The sequence below is a fragment of the Gavia stellata genome, chromosome 1 (assembly GCF_030936135.1).
Source record: "Gavia stellata isolate bGavSte3 chromosome 1, bGavSte3.hap2, whole genome shotgun sequence".
NCBI classification, from domain to species: Eukaryota; Metazoa; Chordata; class Aves; order Gaviiformes; family Gaviidae; genus Gavia; species Gavia stellata.
In genome coordinates this window covers 124003220-124016447 of record NC_082594.1, presented here as the reverse complement: position 1 = coordinate 124016447, position 13228 = coordinate 124003220, and the positions used below count along the sequence as shown (strand labels likewise).

The window sequence follows — 13228 nt, the reverse complement described above, 5'->3', positions numbered from 1 at the left end:
ACATGGAAAAGCGTGAAATATATAGACACAGGTAAGAAAAATAAGAAATGGAAAATGAGACAATATACAGGAAATAACAAGGGAAAAAAAAGATTTTTCAGTTCATCCAGTCTAATCACTGTTTTTATAGAAGCAGACAGAAAGACAGGAAGAATTCCATACGAGTGCTGTCTGGCTCTGCCTAAGAGGCTGCTGATTGTAACCACAGGAGACATTACTTCCAACTTCAAAGCCTGCCTGTAATTGGATGCTCTGCTCACTTAAAGTATTAACAGTATAGAACACAACCACACAGTGAGTTTGTATTTCAGCATGCTCAAATGACCAGGCCCTACCAAGAGACGTGGGTCACATTATCACCACTACTGTAAGTCAAAAGAATTCCTGACTTTCCTTGCTAGGTTTTTAAAACTCCTCTGTGGGGGAGCCTGTTTGTCCAGCCCCGTGATTCTGAAAGCGCTAAAACCAGCAACAAACTGTCAATACCAAGCTGAAGGAGTCAAGAGTAGCAAAATATTTTTCCAAAACTCTGCATTTTAAAAACGCTTACTGAATTCGGAAGAGATTTGTAGAAGCAAGTATTTGCTTCTATACGTGACTGAGATGATCAAGACAGTCATTTATGATAAATGCCATGGAAGTACTCTTACAGTCTTTTGGCCTTAATACTGAAATCAGTTATTTCTGCATCAGCACCTAAAATTCCGTCACAAGTCATACAGTACTTAATATATTCTCTTAAAGTTCAAGCTCTCGGATACAAATAATGACTAACTGAAAACTCAGTGTAAAAATTATTTACATAGCATAACAAAGAGTTTGGTAAGTGGCCTGAATATAACCTAAAAGTTTAGGAATCAGAAGACAATTAACTAAAAAAAAAATTATTGTATTTGCCTTTAAATTCATGATTTTCAAGATAATTTCAAACTACACCTGAAGACCAACTCTGATTTTTAATGATTTAGTCTGGCAATACGGCACTGAGACTTCCATTCCTGTAACTGTATGCTTGCAGGCAGATTTCAGAGATACACACTCATTTCTTTCCAAGACAATCTGGGTCAGATATTGGTCACAAGGCAGCACTCAGTATTGAAGAAAATCCTGACTCCAGAACAGAACAAAAAACCCATATAACATTCTCCTAAGCACTTTACACTGTGAAGAACTTCTCTTTACCTCTTTTAAAGGGTAGTCCCAATGGTGGGAGCCTGGGAGCCTTGCCAAAGGGGACTGAACTCGGACATCCTCTGACTTGGTGTTTGTTTTCTTCTTTGGTATACGAAACTGAAAATAGATGATGTTACACATATAATAAAACTAAATTATCCACTGATGCCATGAGCTGACATACTACCATGTACAAAGTTTTCTCAAACTGTCAGGCAAAATAACAAAGTTGCAAGGGGACCAATGACCTGTGACTTGAATTTAAACGCATTCCTCACTGATGCTGGATCCTAAATCATGTGTCATACCACATGAGGAGCTAGTTTTAACATATGAACAGTCTTAAAAAGCAAGACAAAGCTCTTCCTATTTCATTAACTTTACAATAACTTCAAATGTGTGCCCAAAAGGTGAGAACCAATCTACTGGCACTTAAGAGTTTTCTTAGTTCCCTCTGACTGGTTTACACTCTAATCATCTCAGCTTCGAGAATGATAAAGAGAAAATAAAATAGCTGAATGTCATGGTGAATCTCACACTAGGTTTGCGCTCTCTAAAAAAAAAATATCAGGATGAAGAGCAATTATATCTCAGAATAATACGAGTATTTTGGTATGTTAATTTAGCATCAATACGCTACAATGTACTCAAAATGTTATCAGCTATTGTCATTGCCAACCTTCGCAAAAATGGAACGAGATTTCAAAAGTAATTATTGAAAGATAAAGCAGTTAGTAATTCGTAGAAATTTGCCAATTCAGAAAAAATATGTAGGAAATAATGTTAATTTGTTGAAATTCAAAACAAAAATGGTCAAACTAAATTCCTACCAGTTCATCAAGACAAGGAAAAAGGGTGACATTTCCTATCAATTAATTAAACCAGTTAAAATAATATCAACTGAAAGATTAGAAGTACAAGCCTTGACCTTTCTCCAGGTATCCTGAGAAGCAAAACCATACACTGCAGATACATTCTGATCTGGTTGTATCAGAGAGGGAATGCAACATTTACATCTTTCAGACAACCAAGTCTATCTCAGCCAGGAGAAAGCTGAAGCTACTCCATATGATGGCTACTGTCAAGTGTATTATGAACTTAATTTGCAAGCCACCAGATACCCTACCTTCTAACATGAAATTACAAGCAAGGATTCTAGAACAGTGACACTAACAGCTTAATTATTAACACAAAAACTGCATTCATTCGCTCCATAGGTAGTCCTTCAGACAGACCATAACTGAAGCATACTGTACCGTAACTGAAGCATACTGTACCATAATGAGATAATTCTTCAGTTTGAATTGTGAGTGCTCTTATTCCTTCTCTATGCTTCTTTGTTTCAAAGATTTACTTTTTTAGTAATTGGACCTGCATTTCTATACGGCCCCTCAAACTGCTTTTGCTGGTCAAACATTGTAATAACAAATATGCCTTCAATAACAGATTCCTCAAATTATAAAGGATGTAAGTGTTATGCACAGGCAACAACTTCTAATACAAGTACATCCCCTCCCTTTCAATCAACATTTAAGGATTGAAATAGACATTTTCTTATTCAAGAATGGCTGCAATTAGATTGTTTGATTTTGTTGTTAGGTTTTATTGAGAAGTGGCCTATAAACATGTTTTATAAGTCAGAATGCATTCTTCTGATCTGCACCTTAATAGCCAGGTACAAACATCTTACTTCAGAACTCCACCTGCTGCCTGACTAGTGGTTTCTGTTATGAGCTTCCTAAGAACACATATTTATCTAAAATTTTAACGTGCATTTAAAGTTACAGAGGTTCAGATAACCTCTGTAATAACGTAACAGATAATACTGAGAACAGGTAAGGTCAGGCTCAGAAAACAGAAAAAGACAGATGGACAGACAGAAAGGGATAAAAAGCACAAGATACATTCATCAGCAGAATTTCCACCTCAGTGTACAATATCTTCCCAGTGCTTGCACTCATTAAGAAGATGTTGGTTTGCAGTGCCCACAATTAACTTATGGAACAAGCACAAAGCCAAGAGGTAACCAACAGAGGTCTGTATCTATGGTAAGTGCAACGTATGCAGTTGCCTCAGCTTTTGCCTAATAGAAAGTGACTAACTCAACACATACACGTGCATACGCACTTAGCAGACTCCTCATCTAAACCAGCAGTACTTTTCTGAAGGTTCTCACCTGTAGGAGCAAGGGTCAGAGAATGCATAAACAAAGTGCTGGAAACAGTTATTTCTAAAACACTAGACAGTCCAGAGCTTACTGGATCCAACGAGTTGCTGGGCCTACAATTTGTTTTCACCAGTGCTTCCACTGCTAGAAGCTACTACTAATAGAGATATTATAGAAAAAAATAAACACTAGCATAAGCAGTCTCTGAATACATCTCCGCAGAGAACTAAATATTACGCAGTTATGCGGCTGCTCTACTTACTTGAGCATTACTTTTAATACTTAAGATGTTAGCTTACGTCTTAACATACCCTTGAAAACGCGCTGTTTATGTGGAATCAAATGTTAAGCCTACCATGTATTAATACATGTTCAACAGCAGACATTACTATTGACTGCTACCAGGATAAAATGTGTCTCAGGAAAAAGTGCTCCAACAAAGCGAAAGCTGGACCACTGGAGAATGAATTTGGTTGTGCAGATACATCAGAACACCCTAGGATACCCACGGCCTTGAAGTAAATTGTTGCAAATTGTAGAAACACTTACAGTGACATGACTTGAAGATGACATTCTTCCTTCCATGATTTTCTCTACTGAAAAAAGATACAAAATAAGCTTAGCAATTTGTGATTTATTTATTCAGAGGGGAGCAGGACCACAGTAGTAGGTACTAAGTGAGAACAAGAAAATCATTTTTGAGCAAGCTAGCATAAGAAAACTCATTCACAGAACGGTTTGGGTTGGAAGGGACCTTTAGAGATCATCTAGACCAACTGCCCTGCCATGGGGGCGGGGGGACACCTTCCACTCGCTCAGGTTGCTCAAAGCCCCGTCCAACCTGATCTTGAATACTTCCAATAATGGGGCACCCGCAACTTCTCTGGGCAGCCTGTCCCAGCGTTTTACCACCCTCATTGTAAGAAATTTCTTCCTTATGTCCAGCCTAAATCTACCCTCTTTCAGTTTAAAACCATTGCCCCTTGTCCTACCACTACAGGCCTTGGTAAAAAGTCATTGACAACCACAATGCAAGAGAGATGCATGCTTGGGCAAGGCTCTGGATTGTCAGCGTGGACAGAACCGTTAATGAAATTTTCACTAGAATTTATCTTTAGTGAAGGCATTTACTGCTTAACACCAGCCCCTGGCAAGCACACAACTAATAAGGAATTCAGGCTTTGATTATAAAGTGAAAAGGAGTCACAGAAGACATCTGTAATACTACAGGAGCTCCAAGAACAAATAAAATTCAAGGATTCCTGTTAACAGATAAACTTCTTCCTCAGCGGAAGCTTCACAGCTTCCAGCATTCATAGGGGTTTATTCTCTCTATAAATACCCTGTATTACTCTGGTGTAAGACCTCCGAACCTTACAGCTAGTTCGAACTCTCTCAAGACGACCCTTTAGGTTCATATGCTTTCATTTAGCTCAGCGGTTTTTCAACGTAAAGCCCCAGCCCGCTGGTGTGGGGGAACACCTATGGGCTATTAACAAGAAAGCCAAACGACTGCCTGAGAAGAGGCAAAGCTGACAAACGGCGGCCTCCTGACAGCTCCGGGGGGAAACAGAGGCACTACCCAGGGGCGGCTCTGCCCGCGCCATCACCACACGAGCCCGCCGCCGCCGAGCAGGAGGGCGGCGGGACAGAGCGGGGTCTCCCCGCACCCCCTAACCCAGCCGCCGGCTCCCCCCGCTGGGAAGGGAAGGGGCTCCCCACTGACAAACGGAGAGGTGCCGAGGGTCAGCAGTTCCACGTTCCTACGCGCTCCCCCCAGCCTCCTCACAAAGGAGCAGCAACGCCGCCGCTGCTCCTCCTCCCTCCCCTCCCGCGGTGTCCGGCCCCTCACCCGCCCTTCCCTGCCGGCTTCGCTCGTTCGCGACAGACACCGCGGACGGCCCAGCCCCCGAGGACACCGACCGCGCAGGACCCCCCCGGAGCACTACCGACCAGCTTTATTTCAACACCCCCTCGCCTCCTTCAGCGGCCGAAGGGCGGAAAGCGAGCCACGCCAGCGGCGCTCGCACCACTCACCGCCACAGCCGCGCCGCCGCCGCTGTTGTTGTTTACCCAGGCCCCGCCACCGCCTGCGCAGCTTCCCCGGCTACTTCCGGGCTGGGCACCGCCCCCGCCCGCCCGGGAGGACCCGCCCGCCCCGCCCCGTAACGGCAGTAACCGCCCCCCCCGCCCCTCAGGTGCCAGCCCGCGCTCCCCTCAGCCCCTCCCGCTCCCCGAGCGCGCACTGCCTGCCCCAACGCCAGCCCTACAAACCGCCGCCGGCCCCTGCTGCCCGCCTCCCCCCCACGGGCGTGCCTCACCGGTGTTTGGCTTCCTTGGGATTAGCCTGATCGCGAACCGCTGAGGGGAAAAAACGTACCCGGCGCGGGGCAAACGACAGCGGCGCAGGTGTGCTGCTACACGCGCTTCCCCGCACCTGCCAAACCGACGGGGAGTAACAAAACCAGTAGTAACGTGGACGCGATAAAGGAAGCGCCGGCTAGCAAACGTTAAGGAAAGGGGAGAAATACTACACCTTGTGGAAGGAATCAAGAAAACCCCGGTATTTTTAAAGAAGTAATACACAACCCAACCGGACCAGGCTTAAATGGCACCGCGCCAGCCGCCTCTTCCCCCTGAGGCCTCAGCCCGTACTTCAGCCCGACCCCAGGCGGCGGGCGAACCTCGCCAGCCGAGGGCAGCGCGCACGCCCGGCTGCTGCCACCGCCGGCGGGGAGGGTCAGCCGGCGGGCAGGACTGGGCGCCCCCGGCAGCGGCGGGCAGCGCCCTCCTCACCTCGGCTGCCGCCGCGGGTTCAGCCGCTGGCCTTGGAAATCCTCCCACGGCCGAGTGGAAACAAAGACCGGCCTGTGGGGTTTTGCGGTGGGTGCTGCTTTTTTTTCTTCTTTTTTTTTTTTTTTCAGGGCAGCTTCAGAATTGTAAGTTTTGGGTGTAGCTTTCTCTTTTGTCCTCTTGGGAGTGCTGTTATATCAAGTAACGGGAAGCTGTGCACAGCTAGTTTTGAGAACTTCTTCGTTTCACGCCCAAGAGGTTTAGCTTTACCTTAGGGTCAGGTGTGAATTACAAACGCGAGATGCTAGCTTGGAACTCTCGTTGAAACGCTTTAGATGGCCTCATCTATCAGCAACTGACACATTTCATAGATACACCCCAGAATAAAGTACATAAAGTAATGAAACCTCAACTAAGATGGGTTTATTTTCTTTCATGCAGAGAAATTGCCTACAATCCCAGAGTGAAAAAGACTTCCCTCTGTGATGATGACAGATTTTACAGGAGAGCATACGGTAACGTTGGGCTTTATTGGAACAAAGGAAACGGTTTTCAAATGGAAAATCTCATAAAGAGTAATACTGCAGTAGTGTTTCAAATATGCCAACTGCTGTAACAATCACTAGCCAAATTTACAGCTGAAGAATCTTACAATCCAAACAGAAATGTGGGAGGAAGGGAAAGAGGGATTCTCCCCCCCCCAGTAATTTTTTAAAATAAAAATAGCAATTGTAAAGGCTGCCAGAATAAACACCCTTGAATATTGCATTTTTATATAGACAATAAAGCACAAGCAGCAGTCATCACTGATTTAGAATGTACATTTGCCAAAAAGAAGTAAATGCATTATGCAGCTGTATCTAGAACAATCTATAACTGCTGGTTTTTAATTCTATAAATGGCATAACTACAATAAAATTAGTTCTCCAGACTGATAAGTATATGATTCTAAGGCGCTATTCAAGCGAACTTTTAAGTGATAACCCACTCTAAATTGCTTCAAAACTTTTCTGTTCACACCTTGAAGGCAATTGTAGGAAGAGAAGTCATACCTATGCTTGATGTAAAACTGTATTTTTTTCTTTCTGTTTCCTGAAATCTTCAGAAGCCTTTTACAATGCTTTGTAAGGTAGATATTTAAGTAGGTGTTCAATATTACATATGCAGGGTTTAATTTGGAATCACGTATCCTTGTTTTGTTTTGGAACTGAAAAAGCAATGTTGTTGCTAGTAGCTGAAGTAAGAGCAGAGTAACTTCCTGTTCATACTATCTTGGGAAACTACAGTCTCCAGCTTTTTAGGGGTGAGGAGAGAAGGGGACTGAGAGAAGTTCTGGACAGCATGCCACTCTGGAGGAAACTGCATTTACCTATTCCTAACTGTTGTGGAATGCTTCCTCTGTGCTTCACCTTTCTCCACAGACATCTTTGCTTAAACTATGTCCATGTTTCTCCTGCTTCATTGCATGGGGAAAACAACATGAATATGGGTAGCTTCCTCCCTACTAAATATGACCTCTTTTGTGTGAATTGCCCATATTTCAGCAGTATTGCAAACAGGCTGTCCTCCCATCTCCTTTGTGTCTTTCATGCCTTCCTACAGAATGAAAAAATCATAGATGAACACATGCACTTGCAACTTCTTTGTGCTGTTTCCATTCCAAGAAACTGGCAAGACAGTAAATAGTTTATGTATCATAGAATCTGATTTTTTTCCCTTTTCTATGTGTACTTACTCGATGACATAAAAAAGGAGAAGGCAGCATTTTCTAGCCTACTCTCTATTAATCAGAAGACAGGAATGACCCTGAAGAGATGACTTAACATCTCTGACCCAATGGAGATTGCTCAAAAGTAAAATGTATTTGGTGTTGCTCTGTTGAAAAGCAAAGAACTTTTTTTTTTTTTTTTAATTTGCAAGTGTAAGAAATAATTTTCAATATGCTAAGCAGCTTACTCAAGGAAATTTGCATTCCATGAAGGAGTCGGGCTCCAACTCAAGTCACTTACATGAAGATTTTCAGGTCACTTTCTATCCTAGTAATCAGCTTTATCAGATCATATAATGAGTTTTAACATAGTCAGAATGTGATTTACTCTGTTCTAAAAAACACCGTTAGGTCGGCAAGAAAAATTTAAAGGTGTATAGTAGCTTGTACCTATGTATTTGCCAAATATAACTTCATATAAACCATTTGCCAAAACAAAATTACTATGTTAAGATGATAAATTAATTTTAAAAATACTGATAATTGTGGGAATTTAATGCTTGCAAATCTCTGCTGTTAGGACAAAAAACCTGTAAAAGTAGGATTCTAACCACACCAAAGGTTAGCCCATGTTTACCATTCTACAGCCAGGGACAATCAGTAGTAAACTGAAGAGCTACCAGGAAAACAGAAGGTTATGATAAGCTTAGTTTTTCAGTTGCATGAAAACCACTTCCTGGTATAATTCTTATCAGTTGATCCGTCATACAAGTTGAAAAATTATCTTAGCTGAAACTAGAGACCTCAATCTAATCTCATGGAAGTTTGCTGCATGGACTTTCTTTTCTCCTGTTCCTGGATCACAGTGGCTAGCTTATTGTCATCCATTCCACAATTTCCACGTGGCAAGTGCTTGCAAGGATGAACCAACAACTGGAGAGATTAGTATTAATGTACTGCTGTTGGAATTTAGCAACCGAAATCTGTGAGAGGTGTTACAAGCAGCTGCTTTACTACAGACCACCAAGAGATAGTCTGTATCAATGAGTATTTTGTTTGTAACCATTTTTAAATCTGAATTCTAATACAATAGGTGTTCTTTATGCAGGTGTGGTATGGAAGTCTATCGCTACATTGACACAGTTTTCTTAATTTGTAGTGGTTACAAATACAGCACGAACTAAGCTTCAGGAAACTAATAGAGGGTTCAGAGTATCAAGAGGAACTGAAGTACGACTTCAATATAAAAGGGGAACTGAGGCATCTGGATACAAATGAGTCCTTTGTTTTCAATTATTACAAGAATGCCCATGAGCAGAATCATAAACGCTATCAAGTTTTGGGACATTTGATTACCCAATATGTTTATGAGCTCCTGGAAAAAGTCTGCATGCTGCAGAAAGTTTATATTCCTACTGATGCCACAGAGGATGAACCGAGAAGTTTTTTTTTCATGAGCGAGAATGCACTAACAAGTTCCTCTAGCCTAATCGTCCTTCTTCAAGACCGTGGAGTTTTCTGTGCCGGACAGTGGGGGCAAAGGACGATTGTCAGCGAAGGCCTGGGGCATGGAACACAAATACCATTCATCAAAATGGCCCTTCAAAGCCATGGGGGAGTGATTGTACTGAATCCCAATGACAACTTTGTTGATCTGAAGACTGAAAAGGAGAGGTTAAGCTTTTCTACCAGGGAAGAAGCACTGACTTCTACACAGTCCGTCTGGTGGATCCCCAAGAGGGGCAGCAGCAGCCCCGAGGAGCATACCATGTATGTATGGGATCACTTCATTTCAAAGTGCGCAGCCAAGAACGTGGCCTTCATTGCCCATGGCTATGGTGGCTTGGTGTTCGTCGATCTGCTGGTGCAGAGAAAATGGGAGGTAATGAATAAAGTGTACGCTGTGGCATTCATTGACTCCATGCACAACACGCAGCACCAGACTAGAAGCGATCCACAAATACAAGAATGGATACAGAAATACTGCCGTGAATGGGTGTCAAACCGTAAGCCTCTAGATAAAGCTGTGGGCTCTCTCGTGAAACTGAATTGTCCTACTGTCTCTGCTGGAACGGAAAAGTGTGGTTTAGCACCCTCCTGCTGCTTACATGCTGTCTTTAAGTACCTGAAGAGCACGCTGAAAGCAAAGACCACAACAGCCTTTAGGCATTCACCTGTTGCAACCAGAAGCAGAACAAGTAAGAAGAGAAGCAATAAATAAAGGTATGCTGATTTGTTCTTGATAGTGGTCTCTTCCTTTCATAACTGCCCCTGCACCTTTCAGTCATCTACGGACCTTCCTCTCACTGTGGAGCAACTTCCAGTTCTAAGTTTGAAGCTAGTTTCTTTGGTTTTGACAAACACACAGATACAAGTTAATTATTAGGAAAGAAGTGCATTGTTGAAAGCTTTAAGCCGCAACCCTTCAGCTAGCTGTGAAATTTAAAGTTGCACCAACTAAAGATGTTAAGGTATATCAACTCTTATCTGTATCATTTTTTAAATAAACATTCTGCAGTTATGGCTCTATAATCAGACTAATCTATCAGGAAAACACTTGCTTCTTAAATGCATAGCTTTCAACAAAAGGACAAATCCAGAACACAAAAAGCATGTAAAGGATCTATTTCCTTCCCACTATATACCATATAGTGTTTAAAATCTTTCAGGAGCTGGAACATCCACCTTCCTCCTCGAAACGTTTACCGTTAAGTTGAACGATAATTCAAGGAACTATATACTACTACCTTCCCTCCAGTGAGAGATGGTATGCCCCAAACATGATATAGTGAGCTAAAGTAATTTCCATTTTAAAGCCAGCTAAGCCAGTGAGATTACTGGGCATGAGCTGCTATAGAAATACAATACTCTAGCAACCTGCAATTACCAAACTGATGCAAAAAATGATATTGCTGTTTTCTCTCAGCTGTTTAATTTTAGGCAGCGGTGGGAAATAGAGACAGTTTTGAAATGTCCATACTCAAGGTTTGCAATTTGTACAAGAAGAAGGTCAAATAACCTTTAAAGTGAATGTAAACAAAATGGTTATTCTGAATTTCCAGTTTAATCCTGTGGGAATTAAAAGTGTTCAGTGGCTGCGAAAGAGCTTTGAAGGATGACAAAACCTTGTCCTACAACTTCAGTTCCCATCTCTGTCAAAAAAATTGTTGAACAGTAATACTGGGTGCCAGAGAAAAGACAGTGTCAACTTCCCTTTTGTGTTGATATCCATTTCACATTTCCTTAGTCTCTAATACTGTTTGAAAAAGCTTCCGTCCCATTATCCAGTAATGGGTAAAAGTGTAAAATGCCATTGTAAAGGCACGGTCAGTTGAATGCTCTTGAGAGCGAGCATAGCTTTTTAAATAAAGATAGGTTTACTGTTATTGCATCTGAATAAAAATGGTACTAAATAGACAATTAATAGACTACACGGTGCTTTAGTTCACTTAAGAAAGTTGCACTGGAGATGTCGTCACTGAGGATGTGTACAACCTACCTGTTTTGTAGGTGCTGGTCAGCATGCAACTCAAAGAATAGTCACTTGTGTGAATTCCATGCATGAACATGTAGCTTTATTTACAAGAGAACTGCGAGGTGACAGAATGTCTGTCTTCAGAAGGAGACCAATATGATCCTTCAACATAAATGCTCAAACTGTCCCACGGTGTCAGAGGTGGCTAGAAATGCTTGAAGAAAAAAAGGGATCTAGAACATCGGCCATTTCCGTAATTCTTTATCTCAGGTCAACCCATTAAATTCCTTGGTAGAGAAGGTCGTATTTAGGAATGTTTTTGGGATCAATAGGACTTCTCACAATAAGCTTTCCACGCATTGCTCCACGGTAAATCACTTCAATCAGATCTATAAAGTCTTGCTTTGTTTTGAAGCTTCCTACAAATTTGGTATGATCTGGAGACCTAAATATAAGTGTAAGATAAAGGTAGAATTGTAAGGTTGAAGTGTTCAGAGCAAAAATACCTAAAGACAAGAAAAGATACATAATGAAATTAGGGGTTTTGATTGGGTCATTCTGAAAGAATGAATCACACTGTTAACGGCATAAGTGAGTCAGGAGTATACTGTGACCTCCAAAGTCCAAAAAGGTGCAGTGTCATGTCTAAGACTTTAACCATACTATTTTTTGCAGAGTCAGGCATGTTTCACAGCTGACACAGTCAGAGCATGTTTCAAAATACTTCTTAATTTTACGTTCTTCTGGCTTCCTACAGAGTTCTCAGTGCAGATGCTGGTAACAACATTATAGTTTTCAAGCATTACCTTCCCCAGACATGGTAACATAGAGAAAGACTGATAATTCTTACAGACATCATAGATAATGCCAGGTAGGATGACATACCCATAATCAACCTTCATGTGTTGTCCATTGAAGAAAAATACAGTAGATGGAATATAACTGATGTCAAAATACTGGGTGTACACTGGAACCTTGTCCACGTCCACCAGGTAAACGACTGCCATTTTACTTAGGTCGTGAGCTGTCTTTGCAAGCTGAAAAGAGTGAGAAACACTGATGACAAATGGATAGAGACACAAGAGGAGAAAGGGTGGCAAACTTTATAAAGCCCATTTCCCTTATGTCTTATCAGTTTAAGCAGGGCTAGAATATAATGTCTTATCTACTTCAAGCACTTCGTACACCCACTACAATAACATAAACATTTGTTTAATTTTCAAACCGTTTTATGAATATAGTATTATTTAATTTTGCATTTAATTGTCGCCAAAATTTTCATGAGACACCGTATTATCCAAAAGCAGCATGACATTCTCTTGTATGCAACACCTATACTAGCAGTCTTTAAAAAAAAAAAAAAAAAAAAAATTGCTCTTACAATATCATCGAGCTGCAGACAAACAGCATCGTTATCTCTTCCAAACCGGAGAACCAAAACCTTCTCGGCCACGCTTTTTATTGCCTGATCCACCTCCCTCTTACAGGTCAGTTTGGGCAGCAGAAAACTCATCCTGTCAGACCACGGCTTCCACTAAAATCCCTACCTGACGGTTAGGAAAAAAGATCTGGGTCAAAAACCAGCGAAACTTCTCTATGCTATTAAAAAAAAGATAAATAAATCGCCGACCACCACACCGGGCTGACAAACCCCTCAGGCCCCAGCCCCAGCCCAGCAGGGCGGCAGGGCCCGGCCGCAGCCCTCCCCGCCACCACCCGTAACGGCTGTCCCCCCGCGAGGCCTCGCCCCGGCAGCCCTCCCTCGGGGCCCGGAGGCTCCCCGCGGGTCCCGGTGCAGACCGTGCCGCCGGCCCGGGCCTGCCCCGGGGGATCGCCGCACCCCGCAGGGCCCTGCGGCGGGGGGAGAAGAGAGAAGCGGAACCTTCGCCGTGCAGCCGCGGAACCCCGAGGA

At 42.6% G+C, this 13228-nt stretch overlaps 3 protein-coding genes across 3 annotated transcripts in view; 1 reads left to right on the top strand and 2 right to left on the bottom strand.

Moving 5' to 3' along the window:
- The window catches only part of SENP7 (SUMO specific peptidase 7), a 44750-nt gene extending 40825 nt beyond the window's left edge, over nucleotides 1-3925 (bottom strand). The window contains exons 1-2 of the mRNA XM_009813507.2: nucleotides 3890-3925; nucleotides 1183-1290 (exon numbers count right to left, since the gene is read on the bottom strand). Of these exons, the coding sequence (XP_009811809.1) occupies nucleotides 1183-1290; nucleotides 3890-3925 (144 nt within the window). The remainder of the gene's footprint in view (nucleotides 1-1182; nucleotides 1291-3889) is intronic.
- A 2669-nt stretch (nucleotides 3926-6594) lies between these two features.
- Nucleotides 6595-10062, top strand: LOC104262751 (ARB2 cotranscriptional regulator A). The gene is made up of 2 exons (XM_009819197.2): nucleotides 6595-6648; nucleotides 9001-10062. The coding sequence occupies exons 1-2, from the start codon at nucleotides 6619-6621 to the stop codon at nucleotides 10060-10062; spliced, it is 1092 nt and encodes a 363-aa protein (XP_009817499.1). The 5' UTR covers nucleotides 6595-6618.
- Nucleotides 10063-11420: 1358 nt separating this feature from the next.
- TXNL4B (thioredoxin like 4B) lies at nucleotides 11421-13224 on the bottom strand. Its single transcript, XM_059824464.1, has 4 exons — nucleotides 13199-13224; nucleotides 12698-12863; nucleotides 12202-12353; nucleotides 11421-11761 (listed from the first exon to the last, which is right to left on the bottom strand). The coding sequence occupies exons 2-4, from the start codon at nucleotides 12827-12829 to the stop codon at nucleotides 11596-11598; spliced, it is 450 nt and encodes a 149-aa protein (XP_059680447.1). The 5' UTR covers nucleotides 12830-12863; nucleotides 13199-13224; the 3' UTR covers nucleotides 11421-11595.
- Between the last annotated feature and the right edge of the window lie 4 nt (nucleotides 13225-13228).

Excerpts from the sequence above, each read along its gene's own strand:
- LOC104262751 (XM_009819197.2), top strand. The coding sequence starts at position 6,619 with ATGATGACAGATTTTACAGGAGAGCATACG. Across the intron at positions 6,649-9,000 it reads ATTTTACAGGAGAGCATACG|TGGTTACAAATACAGCACGA; the intron begins GTAACGTTGGGC and ends CTTAATTTGTAG.
- TXNL4B (XM_059824464.1), bottom strand. The coding sequence starts at position 12,829 with ATGAGTTTTCTGCTGCCCAAACTGACCTGTAAGAGGGAGGTGGATCAG. Across the intron at positions 12,354-12,697 it reads GTCTGCAGCTCGATGATATT|CTTGCAAAGACAGCTCACGA; the intron begins GTAAGAGCAATT and ends CACTCTTTTCAG. Across the intron at positions 11,762-12,201 it reads CACATGAAGGTTGATTATGG|GTCTCCAGATCATACCAAAT; the intron begins GTATGTCATCCT and ends ACTTATATTTAG.